The 15,434-nt window shown below is 47.3% G+C and overlaps 1 protein-coding gene across 1 annotated transcript in view; it reads right to left on the bottom strand.

Annotated features, from left to right (window-relative positions):
• The window catches only part of LOC130070631 (NACHT, LRR and PYD domains-containing protein 12-like), a 79,095-nt gene that overhangs the window by 13,221 nt on the left and 50,440 nt on the right, over positions 1 to 15,434 (bottom strand). Inside the window, exon 7 of the mRNA XM_056235101.1 lies at positions 79 to 125. Coding sequence (XP_056091076.1) covers positions 79 to 125 — 47 coding nt within the window. The remainder of the gene's footprint in view (positions 1 to 78; positions 126 to 15,434) is intronic.

Below are 15,434 nucleotides of genomic sequence, written 5' to 3'. Positions count from 1 at the left end.
ATCTGATGGAGAGAAAACACATCAGTGAGTGTGTGTGTGTGTGTGTGTGTGTGTGTGTGTGTGTGTGTGTAGACGTACATTTCCGTAGTCCTGCTTTAATCCTGATCTCTCCTCCATGATCCACACTACAAAACACACAGTGACAGTTAATCTCACACACTCTCAGACACACACACACACACACACACACTCTCAGACACACACACACACATACACACACCCCTGATTTAATTTGAAGTGGCACTGAAACTGTCATTTGGACCTTGAACCGTCTGGGTCCCCTTGAAGTCCATTATATATTAATGTTTTCATCAAAAACATTAATTTCTTTTCGACTGAACCATTAAAATTAGAAATCATGCAACAGGGGCCAGTAAGGAATGCGCACTAGCAATCGTGCCAGTCCAAGTTAAAGTTGCTAAAGGCAATAAAACCATAAAAACCTACGCCTTTCTTGATCCAGGCAGTTCGGCGACGTTCTGCACTGAGAACCTTATGAATCTGCTGAATGCCAAAAGACGCAGAACTGACATTCTTCTGCGTACGATGGGGCAGGAAAGACCTGTTAAGAGCTATGAGCTCACAGGTCTAGAAGTAAGCAGTATAGATGGAGATTTATATATAGACCTTCCAAAAGTATATACCCAACCAAAGATTCCTGTGTTGAAAGAAAACCTACTCACTCACCATGATCTTGAAAAATGGCCTTATCTGAAAGAAGTCAAACTGAAGAGAATCAACGCTAACATTGAGATTTTGATTGGAATTAACGTTCACGAGTTCACACTTACAAATAAGTCAGATAGAATAAATGCGTATTTGGCGTGCTGTCCGAGGAGAGGGCTCCGAGTTAGGTATTCGGCCCGAACCCAGAGCACTCCCCCCGTATTCCTGGCTGTGAAATAAATAAATAAGATAAGCCAAGAGTGAGGAGTCGGGGTGGTGGAGGGATGCTGAAACTGTCAAGGAATATTAGGTGAGTTGACAGAGTGAATATTTATATGCTCCTTCTCGTGCTGATAGGGTAGACATGGTAATTGTTTGATGACCAGTTGATTGGAATGATTATTTGAACGTGCTCCTCCCGAACTTTGTTTATAAAACATCATTTCACGAGTTCACACTTACAAATAAGTCAGATAGAATAAATGCGTATTTGGCGTGCTGTCCGAGGAGAGGGCTCCGAGTTAGGTATTCGGCCCGAACCCAGAGCACTCCCCCAAAAGCTGCAAAATAACATGCCGGACAGCTGCCAAAATGATGTTGATGACCCCCCAAAACTTGCGGAGTGCAAAGCTTAAAACATCAGCCGTGGGAAGGGGTTAGTCGCTGGAGGCTTCTTCTACCATAGGACGAGAGTTGGTTGTCTTTGAGGTTGGATAGGTGTGCTTCTCAGGTAGTAGGCTGGGGGAAGGTCTACTGCGGAAGCGGAGGAGATGACACTGCTGCGGCGATGGAGCAAGTTCGGACGGAGTAATGGGGCTCCTGCGGGAGCTGAGTAGATGACACTGCTGCGGCAGTGGAGCAAGTTTGGACGGAGTAATGGAGCTCCTGCGGGAGCGGAGTAGATGACACTGCTGCGGCAGTGAAGCAAGTTGGATGGAGTAACGGAGCTCCTGCGGGAGCGGAGTGTACGACACTGCTGCGGCAGTGGACCAGACTTGCTTTAGGTTGGTGGAGCTCCTGCGGGAGCGAAGTAGATGGTACTGCTGCGGCAGTGGAGCAAGCTGGATGGAGTAACAGAGCTCCTGCGGGAGCGGAGTGCATGACACTGCTGCGGCAGTGGACCAGACTTGCTTGAAATAATGGGGCTCCTGCGGGAGTGGAGTAGATGGCACTGCTGAGGCAGTGGAGCAAGTTTGGACGGAGTAATGGAGCTCCTGCGGGAGCGGAGTACATGACACTGCTGCGGCAGTGGACCAGACTTGCTTGAAATAATGGGGCTCCTGCGGGAGTGGAGTAGATGGCACTGCTGAGGCAGTGGAGCAAGTTTGGACGGAGTAATGGAGCTCCTGCGGGAGCGGAGTACATGACACTGCTGCGGCAGTGGACCAGACTTGCTTTCAATCTTGCTTGGGAATCCAAAACTATTTTGGACATAGACTTGAGCTCCTGCGGGAGCGGAGTGGATGACGCTGCTGCGGCAATGGAGCAAGTTTGGATGGAGTAATGGAGCTCCTGCGGGAGCGGAGTAGAAGACACTGCTGCGACAGTGGACAAACTTGCTTTCGACTTGCTTTCCAGGTATCCCATGGTGAGTTGAGGGGAGAGTTGGGCACTTGCTGGAGCGGAAGAGATAATGATTCCGTGGGAATGGAGCGAGTTGGAAGAAGAAAATGGAACTCCTGCGGGAGTGGAAGAGATGATACTGCTGCTGAGGTGGGCCGAACTTGCTTTCTGGACTCGACTGTCCAGTAGGAAAGTTGGATTAAAGACTGGGCTCCCGCGGGAGCGGAGAAGATTGTGTTGTAGTTCTTTCTAACCGGTGGGCCAGTTGGATTGAGAACGAGCTTCTGCTGGAAAGGAAGAGATGATGCTGCTGCTGTATTGGAACCGAACTTGCTTTGAAATTGCTTTCTGCCTATCCGAAAGGAAAGTTGGAAGGAGGGCTGAGCTCCTGCGGGAGCAGGATATGGTGGCTCCTGCGGGAGCGGAGAAGGCACTGCTGTGGCCGTGGAGTGAGTTGGGATGGGGGACGGGGCTCCTGCGGGAGTGGTGGGCCTGTAAGGTTGGTTGTATGAGAAAGTTGATACTGGAGAAATTTTAACTGATGAGGGTTCGTTGAGCTTCTTTGATATGGAAGCGGTTTGAACGGATGTAACTCTTAAAGGCCTCCGATGACCAGCGGCCAAGCTCTTGAATCTGCTGCTGGGAGAGGCCTTTTTGGGCGGCTGTGGTTGCTGCGCCTATACGGAAAGAATGGCTGGAAAAGTGGTCTGCTGGGATGCCTGATTGGAGCAAAATGGACTTGAGGTGTTTTTGGAACCAGAAACGTGTGACAGGGCGATTGGAATCATCAGTGAAGAGTGGGTCGGAAGGGGACTTGGCCTGCGAGTTCCTGAAATGCAAGTATGCTAAGAGAGATTGATACGGTTGGATTGGTGATGGGAGATTGAAGATGTATATGAAGTGGCCTTTTTTCATTTGATCTGTCTTGCTTTGCTTTATGAAGTAAGAGATGGTTTCGTTGTCTAGAACTGATAGATCTGAGATTGTGGGGTGGACTTTTGGGTTGAAACTGGAAGTGATGGTGAGTTCTGAGCATCTGAGAAAACCGAAAAAAGCCAATATGAACATTGCGTCCAGTGTACGGGCTGTGTTGGTGGAGTGATAGCCTCGGCGGAGGGTGAAGATGCATTTAGCGAGTATGTCTAAAGTTATTGGTTGTCTGGCATCAGGGCGGGTGGGTTGGGTTTTTTGGATGCCTTTGATGAGCATTGATGTCTGAGAATTTGTTATGTCTGGGGAAGGTGAACCAAAAAGGAGTTTGTGGAAGAATTGGATTCCGCTTAGATAACCCTTGATAGAGCAGGCTTTGAGGTTCTTGATGCTGTTGAGATAGGATATGAATGAAGTGATGGTAAGCAGAGAAAAGTTGGGAAAAGGCAGGTTGTATGTTGAGTGAAAAGACTTAAAACACTTCCATGCGGTTAAGTAGGATTGGAGGGTGCTGGGTGAAACGGCTTGAAGGATGGAATTAAGAGAGGCATCGAGAAGTGGTTTCAGTGGGTGGTTTATGGGAATATCAGCTCTGAATAGTGAGGTACTGGGGTTGGAAAAGGGTCCGCATCTGGTGCCAGCAGCCTGAATTTCTGGAAAGCAAAACGAGAGAGAGATTCAGCTATTTGATTTCTGGACCCGGGAACATGTTTTGCAGTTAAGATGAATTGATCGCAAGCTGCGATCCAAATGAGGCGTCTTAGGAGAGGCATTAGTGCGGGGGAATTTGAGCGGCCTTTGTTGATGCAGTGCACGGTTGCTTCATTATCGCAGTGTACCATGATGCTGTTAGTTGACCATTCTTTACCCCACAGGAAGGCTGCTACTACTAAAGGATACAATTCGAACAGCGCTGAGGATGATTGTGATTGCGGTGAGTCTAACAGCTGGGCGGGCCATGTAGAAGCAAACCAACGGCCTTGGTAGAATCCCCCGAAACCGACAGAGGGAGCAGCATCAGTGAACAGTTGGATATCCACGGGGAGAGAAATCAGATTGTTATAGAAAAAAGACAGGCCGTTCCATTGTTTAAGGAAGGTTATCCATAAACTGAGCTCGTTGCAACATGACGTAGTTAGGGAAATTTGGTCCTCTAGCGCGTGGATTGATGATGCGAGGAAGAGAAGATGTGAGATGAAAGGGCGGCCTTGCGGGATGATGCGCATCGCAAAGTTTAAGTGGCCGAGCAGAGATAGTAGCTCTCGTTTAGAGCAATTTGGATTTTCTAGGAGGGTGGATGCGACCAGAATAATCCTGTCGATTTTTTCCTTGGGCAGTGAGGCCTGGAAATTGACTGTGTCCAAATTAATGCCCAGAAATTCGATGGATGTGGCTGGGCCCATGGTTTTTTCTTGGGCGATTGGAATCCCGAGCTCAGCGAAGACTTTTTGGACTGTGAGAAGATGCGCGGCTGGGATGGCGTCGGGTGGTGAGATAATTAGGAAATCATCTAGCAGGTGGATTAAGTAGGGTATCGAGTAGTTATTGGAAAGAATCCAGCAAATGGCTTCTGATAGCATGTCGAAAATCTTGGGGCTGCTTTTGCAGCCGAAAGTTAAACGGACGGCAAAGTAAAATTTTTCTTGCCAGCGTACGCCGAACAAATGCCATGAATCTGGATGAATGGGCATCACTTTAAAAGCAGAAGTGATGTCGACTTTAGCGAGCCAAGCGCCGTAGCCTGCGTCTTTAATCAAGGTTATGGCTTGGTCAATGGTGTGGTAATGAAGAGAAAATTGTTCAAGCGAGATAAGGCTGTTTATGCTTGGAAACGGAGAATTATGCGGGGCTGAGAGATCGATTATTAAACGTTTTTTGCCTGAAAATTTTCTTGTGGCCACTCCAATGGGGCTGACGCGGAAACATTCAAAAGGAGGAATGTTAAACGGACCAATCATGAAGCCTGATTCGATTTCTTTTTTAATCAGGATGTCGACTGTTTCAGGTTCAGCGAGAGCAGACTGGAGATTGTCACATATGATACTTTGAGTGGGAAGGCTTTCAACGCCGGGTTTGAAGCCGTGTTCGAGACCAGACAGTAAATAGTCAGTAAAGTTAGTGTTAGGGTGGTGAGCTAATTCAGAAGACAGACGAGAAAAATTCACAGGAGTCGACAAGTAATTTTTGGAATCTTTATTTACGGACCTTTTTACAGGGCATATAGTGCGAGCGTGCGCGCCACCGCAATAGCTGCAGATGTGTAAATAACGGCAGCGTTGCCGTGAGCAACGTCCTGAATTGAAGTTATTGCAGACTTGGTTGTTGGATGGGAAGGAGGTTTTTCTTCTTTTAGAATCTGTGGCTGAGTCGTTGAAATTAATGTTTGCTGGCCGCGGGACATAACTGGTTGATTTCCCAGCTGGTGAATCTGGGCGGGGAGGATTTGCAGGGTTAATCAAGGGACACGCCGTGGTGGAGTGCGAAACGGATCTGCAAACAGCGCAGGAAATGTTACGGCAGCCTAGGAACACTCTATTGTGTAGCTCTGTGTCTAGGGCGCCCCAGTAAGGGCACTGGTTCCACTGAGCTACGCGGACGGCGCACTTTGCGGAGAACAATTTGTGGTAAGTATAAAAATGGGTTCCTCCGTATGATAACGCGAGCTCTGCGATTATCGCGAGATAGTCGTTTAGCTCTCGTCTCCTGTGGGGAAGTGCGGCACAAATTATTTCGCTATACCGGCTGAAAGCAATTGCAAATTCAGAAAACGACAGAATGCGGGATGAATTATTAACTGGGTTTTTGAGGGTGACTGCAAAATCGCCGCAGTCGATTTGGCGATTTGAGACAGAGGGGGGGGGGGAGTAAAGAAAGAAGGGAAGATAAATCGATGTCCGCACCTGTGAGGATCTGTGCTCTGATGTTGCTGGCAACAGGGGGCGGTTCCATAGCTGTAGCGTTCGGCGGGATGGGCATCGGCGTTGCGGAGAACAACGTGAAAGGAGACCGATTTTGGGGAAAGGTGTCAGGAAGAAAACCCCCTGGGGCCGAGGCCGTTTGTGGAGGCAACCTCACACTTGGGTCGGCCCCTAAAGCTTGAGGAAGAACTGAAAAAGTGGGAAAGGAAGGGAACTGGGGAGGTAGGAAGTGTGTCTGGGCCTGCGGCTCTAGCTGAGGCAGCCTCGCGCTAGAGTCTGGCGGAGGAGCTGCAGGCCATGGACAGGAAAAAGGGTTGGAAAAATTTGCAGGAGGATGATGGGGTGGTTGGGCCTGTACCGTTGGCATACTCACGTTGAAAGAGCGGCCCGTTTCACTTGAAACTGGCAATGTCGCGTGAGGTGCGGTCCTGGACAAAGCCGCGGTCTGTAGCTCATCGGAGCGGAGAGAAGAGTGGGGCCTGGCGGCGGAATCTGGGGCGCGGCCCAGGCTAGCTGAAGGCCTGCTGCGGCCTGGCGCTCGCGGAAAACTGGGCCCTGCGACGTCGGGAGAAGGTGTTTCCTGGGAACGTGAGTTTGGAGTTTTGTTAAGATTTGCCTTTTTTGCTGATTTTGAAGGTGGGGTGGATTTCGGAGAAGGAGATACTGCCTGGAGAGAAACGTACAGGTTGTACAGTTGAGCTTTATTCATTCTCCTCGAAAAATGAACGTCAGCGCTGATTAGTGCTTGTCTCAACCCCAGCACTGTCCATTTCTCGATCGCAGGAATCGAGTGTTGTGCTGAGGTGTAGGAGGAAGCTGGAGACGGTGGAGGTCTTGATGGTGGAGGTGAAGGCAAGCCACGGCGCCTCGGGGTACGTGAAGCGGCTCGGCTAGGCCGGCGGCCGCGCCGTGAAGCTGGAGGTTCGGGAGCGGTATCCTGTTGAGCCTGGGAGCTCGTAGCGGTGATAGGGAGCTGAGATGGAGCCTGGCTGAAGGAGTCGTCATCGGAAGGGAAGAGTTCGATCTCTGACATTGTGGCAAAAGGGCGGGACCAAATGCTGAAACTGTCAAGGAATATTAGGTGAGTTGACAGAGTGAATATTTATATGCTCCTTCTCGTGCTGATAGGGTAGACATGGTAATTGTTTGATGACCAGTTGATTGGAATGATTATTTGAACGTGCTCCTCCCGAACTTTGTTTATAAAACATCATTTCTAAAGGCAATGGAACCGTGGAAAATAGTGAACAGTCAAGGAAATGGGCCATATGCGATCAAGACTGTGCTAGGATGGGTAGTCAACGGACCACTTCATTCCTTTTCTTCAAAGGATGAAACTGGATTAAGGTCAGTGATGGCCAATCGCATCTCTATGGAGAATCTTAAGGATCTGATTATCAGGCAATATCATCATGACTTTCCTGAAAAGGATTACGAGGAAAGTAGAGAAATGTCAGCCGAAGACAAAAGGTTCATGAACATAGTAACGACTTCAGTAGAACTTAAAAATGGGCATTACCACCTACCCCTGCCTTTTCGTGATAAAGATGTAACTTTGCCTAACAACTATGATCTGACAGCACAGCGTACACTAAACCTTGCTAAAAGATTCAAGAAGGATTCTGTTTATGCAAATGAGTACAGTGTGTTCATGGAGGACGTGCTAAGAAAAGGATATGCAGAAAAGGTGCCACAAGAACAACTCCAAAGGAATGATGGTCAGGTATGGTACATACCACATCATGGGGTGTACCACAAGAAGAAGGGGAAACTTCGAGTTGTTTTTGATTGTTCATCTTCATTCAAGGGCCATTCTCTTAATTCCAAACTTCTTCAAGGTCCTGATCTGATCAACCCTCTACTGGGTGTCTTGCTTAGATTCAGAAATGAAAAAATTTCAATAATGGCTGACATTGAAGCAATATACTATCAGGTACGAGTTCAAAATCATCATCATGACTTTCTTCGATTCCTGTGGTGGCCAAAAGGGGATGTTGACCAGCCACTAGAAGTCTACAGGATGAATGTTCATCTTTTTGGTGCGGTGTCATCTCCAAGCATTGCAAATTTTGCTTTAAAGCAAACAGGAATCGATAATTCTGAACGGTACAGCTCACAAGTAATTGACACAATTAATCATAGTTTTTACGTTGAAGATTGTCTCAAGTCTGTGGCTTCTGAGAAAGAAGCTATCAAGCTCATTGAAGACCTCAGGGAAGCCTAGGAGGATTTACTTTACGTAAATGGGTGAGCAATAGCTCTGAAGTCCTTGAGACCATTCCAGAAAGTTACAGAGCCCCTCTTGTGAAACAGCTGGACTTGGACCGAGAAAAATCCCCTCTTGAAAGGGCACTCGGAATCCAGTGGAATATCCAAAAGGACGTCTTTACCTTCCGGGTAACCATTAAGAACAGAACTCCCACTAGACGAACAATCCTTTCTATAGTTAATTCCATATACGACCCACTAGGTTTCATTTCCCCTTTTGTTCTCAAGGCCAAGCAAATTCTGCAAAGACTCTGCCATGAGAAATATGGCTGGGATGAAATAATCCCAGATGGAATTATGAGGCCATGGCAAAGATGGCTCACAGAGTTAGACCAGCTGAGCAGATTTGAAGTGGACATGTGCATGAAGCCCGAGAATTTTGTGACGCAAGCGAGCTAGGATATGGGACAGTAAGTTACCTCAAACTTACAAATAGTGTCAAAAATGTTCATGTCACATTTGTACTGGGAAAAGCCAGAGTAGTCCCACTCAAACGGATAACGATTCCGAGACTTGAGCTTGCAGCCGCAACCCTTGCTGTGAAGGTGGACAGAATGTTGCAAAAGGAACTTCATATGGAACTGGAAGATTCCACCTTCTGGACCGACAGTACGGTGGTACTGAAGTACATCCATAATCAGACAAAACGATTTCATACTTATGTCGCAAATAGAATTGCAGTGATACATAACCTCTCGCAAGTACATCAGTGGAGGTATGTATGTTCTGGAGACAACCCGGCAGATGACAGCTCACGTGGCTTACAGATAGAATCCCTCCTGAATTCCACAAGATGGCTGAACGGTCCTCACTTCCTGTCAAAGGAGAAATCTGAATGGCCTGAAGTGCCAGAAGATCTCAGATATATCCCATCAAACGATATGGAAGTAAAAAGAGAACTCTCTAGTAACTACTTGAACCTCCAGAACAACGCGGTTACAAGAATAAATTTCTAGTATTATTCTTCATGGAGGAAACTATTGAGAGCTATTGCATGGTGGCTAAGGCTCAAAGGACTCTTGATGCTTCAGAAAGACAAAGTTCTTACAATAGATTCACAATGCAAAATGAATCAAAAAGGATTAACTCCTGAGGATTTGGACGAAGCTGAGAAGTCTGTCATTCGCTATGAACAACAGCGCTACTTCGACTCAGAGATAACACTCTTGAGAGAAAACAAACTCATCAAATCAAATAGCTCCATATACAAACTGGATCCAATCATTGATGAGGGCATTTTGAGGATTGGAGGAAGACTAAGTAAAGCAGCCATGCCGGTGAGTCTAAAGAACCCAATTATTCTACCCAAAGACTCGCATATATCCAAACTGATCCTGCGTGACAAACATCAAAAAGTCGGACACTCAGGAAGAAATCACATGCTTTCGAGACTGGGTCAGAGGTTCTGGATACCATCGGCAAATTCATCTGCAAGAAAGATAATAAAGTCTTGTGTCTTTTGCAGACGAATGCAAGCTAAAGTTGGAGAACAAAAAATGGCTGACCTACCCGATGAACGTGTCGCTCCTGATCTTCCACCTTTCTCACACGTGGGTATTGACTACTTTGGACCAATTGAAGTCAAACGAGGTCGTTCTCGTGTAAAAAGATGGGGAGTGATATTGACCTGCCTGGTGAGCCGAGCAATACACCTCGAAGTGGCAAGCACGTTAGACACGAACTCTTGCATCAATGCTATACGACGGTTTTTATGTCGGAGGGGACCAGTCCTGACCATCAGGACCGATCGTGGCACCAATTTTGTGTGTGCCCAGAAGGAATTAGAGGCCACCTTAAACCAGATGGACCATCACAAAATTCAAGAGACTTTGCTGAGCAATCATGTCAAGTGGACCTTTAATCCACCATTTGCAGCCCACTTCGGAGGAGTGTGGGAGAGATTAATCAAACTAGTTAAGAAAATACTGCTTTCTGTCCTGAAACAACAGACACTGGACGATGATCTGTTACAAACAGCTTTGTGTGAAGTTGAGTGTATTCTCAATGACAGGCCTATCACAACTGTATCAGGTGACCCAAATGATCTTGAACCCCTAACACCAAATCACCTTCTGCAGTTGAAATCCAAACCCCCCTTGCCACCTGGACTCTTCAATAGGGATGACTTGTACGCTAGAAAGCGATGGAAACAGGTGCAATACCTTGCAGTCCTTTTCTGGCAACGATGGACAACTGAATATCTTTCATTGATGCAGCAACGACAAAAGTGGAACAATCCCAAGAGAAACTTCCAGGTAGATGACATAGTAGTCATAGTAGACCACACAGCACCAAGGAACTCGTGGCCCTTAGGTCGTGTGATAAAGACCCTGCCGGGGCCCAAAGATCTTGTCCACAGTGTCTTGGTGAAGACTAGAACCACTGTTCTACAAAGACCCATCACCAAACTTTGTTTGCTTCTGGAAGCTGACAAGTCAGTCTGAGCGATTCTGACAAAACAATGTCAGATTTCTACAGTCTTATGTGCACGCTTTCATTTATCCTGACAAACCTACATATATCATTACGTGCTCACACACCAGTACATATCTTTGTCACAATGAGGAGTCGTAGATCCAAATGCAAGTAAAACAGTTTATTGTGGACACAGCACAGGAGATACTCAAAACACCACGTTTAGCAGGCGGGAGACCTGGAAGACAACACTCCGACTGGAAGACGTCAGACGAGGATGTACACACTCGACAGGAGATACTCAAAACACCACGTTTAACAGGCGGGCGACCTGGAAGGAGTCCGACGGGGAATTCTCCAGTGAAGGTAAACCTATAGTCAGGTGAATAGACTCAGGCGATCTCCCAAACGGCTGGATGCGTAGGAAACACAGACAAAACTACACACGGAGAGACACAAACAAGAGTGACGAACCGACACTAAGCACAGAAAACTCCAGCGATATAAAGGCAGCTAACAAGCCTAATGATAAGCTGGGATAAGAACCAGCTGGTGCTAACAACAAACAGGTAGAACACACCCACAAACCCACGCCTACAAAACACACCAACAGAGACACAGAACGAACACCCGGATTGATGAAGAAAGATATCACAATGTATTAACATTGATGAATGAAATGCAATATGATTAATGTGATAAATGCTATGTAAATTGACATTTGTTTTTGTATACTGTACATATGGCAATACTGTATCTAGTCATATGAGTTCTGACTCCATTAGATATCTTATTTGGTAATTGTTCTGCTTTGGCATTAACAATTAGGGGCCAGGATGTTGGAGCCATATTCAGAATGTGTACTACCATTATTATCATTGAGTAAAGATTAATTTGATTTATTTATTTTGTAATACATAATATTATGCTTTAAATGTACAAGGGAATTCTGTTTAATTTTTAATACTTGTACTAACCGGGTTAAGTACATTTATTGACTCCTCCCCTTTTGACGCGTCACTACGATGCGTGAGTGCAGGTGTTGATAATGAGGTAGGATTGTTTGGCACAGACAGGTTAGAGTTTGGAGAGCAACAGTTTCTTCAATCGCATGAAATGCATGTTACTGATAGTGTTTTCTTGGATGTCAATTTTTGTTTTTTGTTTGGAAAGTAAACCAGAGATTGCGATCAATAAATACGTTTTTTTGTTATGACCGCTTCTCCGTGCGTGCTTAATGGACATGTAGATATGAAGATACTCCTCATCTAACCTCGAGAGGCTAAAAGAATTAAGACATTAGGTATTAGCCTCTACAGGTTATATATTGTTATTTCGCTGGGAATTAGAAAACTTCCGTCTACAGTCTGCCGTGTACAGTCATTTTTTATTATCGGTGCGCGCCACAATCGACCGAATGATTACGTGGTCTAAATTCCTGTTTTTTTACACTATTGTAACTAGAGTTTTAAAACAATTACACTGCACTTGGATGAATAAATGTATTCGCTTTATTTAATAATATTACCAGTTCCATATTATCTTTATTAAAAAATAAGACAATGAATGGTTTTATTTTTTTAATTAGACTGCATTCTTGTCAATTTCTAAATGTTTACTTTTTGATTTATGAATTATAACAGACTGATGGGGAAAAAAATTATTACTTTTTAAAAATTGGTTTTATTATTATTGAACAATTTCTTGCTTTTTGTTAGTTTTTATTAGTTGTAATTTTTATATAAACATTTAACTTTTAAAATAAAGGTTTTACAACAACATCACCATCTTCTGTTATGTGGGCCTCCATGTTCATCTATTGTACAGTATATGATATTGGTGGAGGATGGTGGGGGCCCACATCAATATTTTTTCAGGGGGCCCCGAATCCTCTAGCTACGGCCCTGACCCTAGCAACCATTTAGCAAGACCTATATCTCTGCATCAGAACATCGTATAGAGATGGGGGTTGGCTCTTTTGACTCATGCAGGAAAACGAATCGGTTACCTAACGTAACCTCGGTTCTCTCTAGAAGAGGGAACGAGTATTGCGTAAGCTAGCTTACGCTGCAGGAAAGATTCATCTTTGCTGAGATATTGAAGCCAAAAAATTATTTCATAATTTGTATCCATTGAACAACGCAGTTCCTCTGCGGCAGACCTAGAGCAGGCTAGCTAGCAGCTCATTGGTTCGCTCAGAGAGAACTGCTTAAGCCTATGGGAGAGCGGGGCTGAACCCGCTTCCAATGAGAGGCGCCCGCGCGCTCATTGCGTCATGGCCCGCCAGAATGGGCGTGGCTATGGTGTATATAACAGTCTCTCCCAGGCTTATATGTTGATTTATTTCAGCGTGAAGCGAAACGCTAGTAGCGCAAGCACGGCCGGGAACGCAATACTCGTTCCCTCTTCTAGAGAGAACCGAGGTTACGTTAGGTAACCGATTCGTTCTCTTACGAGAGGTTCTCTCGTATTGCGTAAGCTAGCTTACGCTGCGGGAACACCTGGTCAACGCCGTGCGCGCTATGAATCCACTCATGAATCCCAGGGTGATACCGGGGGATTTTAACGTGGAGTGAATGTATTATAAGGCCGGCAGAGCGGGCACATGAAGTGTATACATAAGCATGTATGAGGCCGGCAGAGCGGGCACATGAAGTGTATAAGCATTTAAGGAGAGCACAAGGGGCGAACCGGTTGTGAGAGGGACTCCAGTAATGCAGCTTCTTAGAGAGCTGGTCGTTAGACAGCTAGTAATTTTGCCTGCAAGGCGGGAACTTCCAAGTTGTAAAATCTGACAAAAGTGGACGGGGAGGCCCATCCCGCGGCCACACAAATGTCATGAATGGAAATTCCACAGGACCATGCCCACGATGAGGCCATGCCTCTAGTGGAGTGCGCCCTGATGCCCAGAGGGCAGAGCAGGCATTTAGATGCGTAAGCAGAGGCGATAGCGTCTACTATCCATCTAGACAGTGTCTGTTTAGAGGCGGCCAGACCTTTGGTGCGCCCCCCAAACGACACGAAAAGCTGCTCAGCGCGTCTGAACGCGGCAGCGTGCGTAGTGTACAATCTCAGAGCCCGCCCCGGGCAGAGGAGATTGGCGTCGCGCTCACTATCGGATGAAGGCAGAGCCGATAGGGAAATAATCTGAGCCCTGAACGGGGTACCAATCGCCTTCGGGACATAGCCATGTCTAGGTTTGAGAATGACAACAGAATCATTCGGTCCAAACTCGAGACACGTGGCACTGGATGAGAGCGCGTGAAGATCCCCCACGCGTTTTACTGAGGACAGAGCCGTCAGAAAAACGGTTTTGAGCGAGAGGTATTTTAGGTCCACAGACTCGAGCGGTTCGAACGGGGGTGCTTTCATAGCTTCGAGAACTATAGAAAGATCCCAGATAGGAACCGAAGGGGGGCGCGGAGGGTTCATCCTCTTAGCTCCCCTGAGGAAGCGGATGACTAACTCGTCTTTGCCCAGGGACTGAGCGCGTCGGGGTTCAGAGAACGCCGCGACGGCTGCCACGTAAACCTTGAGAGTGGAGGGGGACCTGCCCTTGTCCAGCATCTCTTGAAGGAAAACAAGCAAAGACGGCACCTCGCATGACCGTGGGTCCAGATGTTTGTCGGTGCACCATTTTGAGAACACAGACCATTTAGACGCATAGAGCCTTCTCGTGGAAGGTGCTCTAGCCTGTATGATAGTGTTTCTTACACCTTCTGGCAAATCGACGAATAGTCGCTGATCACCCATGCATGTAGCGCCCAGCGCCGTGGATGGGGGTGCCAGATCGTGCCGCGAGCTTGAGAGAGGAGATCTGCTCTGACTGGGATGGGCCACGGGGCTGTCTGTGACAGCTGAGTGAGCTCCGGAACCCAATTCTGACTCTCCCAACGCGGGGCTATGAGGAGCACCGAGTGGCGTGTGTCCCTGATCCTCTGAATTACCTGTGGTAGCAGAGCGATCGGAGGGAATGCATAGAGCGGGCGGCGAGGCCATTCCTGGGCTAGCGCGTCCTCGCTCCTTGAGAAAAATATTGGGCAGTGAGCGTTCTCTTCTGACGCGAAGAGGTCCACCTCTGCTCTGCCGAATAGCCGCCACAGTATTTGGACCGTTTGTGTGTTCAGGGACCATTCTCCTGAGGAGATGAGGTTCCTGGACAGTATGTCTGGACCGTCGTTCAGATGGCCCGGCACATGCGTCGCTCTGAGCGAGAGCAGGCAGCTCTGAGACCAAACTAAAATGCGGTGTGTCAGTAGGAAGAGATTCCTGGACCTGACACCGCCCTGACGGTTGAGATAGGAGACCACAGCCATGTTGTCCGAACGGATCAGGACGTGGTGTCCCCGAATGAGCGGGAGGAAGCGCGAAAGCGCGTTCTCGACCGCAAGCATTTCCAGACAGTTTATGTGTAAGGGGCTTTCCTGTGTCGACCAATGGCCGAAGGCCGGAGAGCCCTCGCAGACTGCACCCCAACCCGTGTTGGATGCATCTGTCGAGATGACCTTCCGGCGGGAAAAGGTCCCCATCGTGACGCCCTGTCGAAACCATTCTGCTACTGTCCATGGCTGCAGCGCCGTGAGACATGTCTGCGTAACTCTGATCAGCTGGCGGCCCGTGTTCCACGCGCGGTGGGGTACGCGGCTGTTTAACCAAAGCTGAAGCGGACGCATG

The sequence above is a fragment of the Rhinichthys klamathensis genome, unplaced genomic scaffold (genome assembly GCF_029890125.1).
Source record: "Rhinichthys klamathensis goyatoka isolate OS25496 unplaced genomic scaffold, OSU_Roscu_1.1 h1tg000018l_1, whole genome shotgun sequence".
In the NCBI taxonomy this organism is placed as follows: Eukaryota; Metazoa; Chordata; class Actinopteri; order Cypriniformes; family Leuciscidae; genus Rhinichthys; species Rhinichthys klamathensis.
Note: the sequence above shows the minus strand (reverse complement) of the source record. Positions and strands in the feature narration are given on the sequence as shown.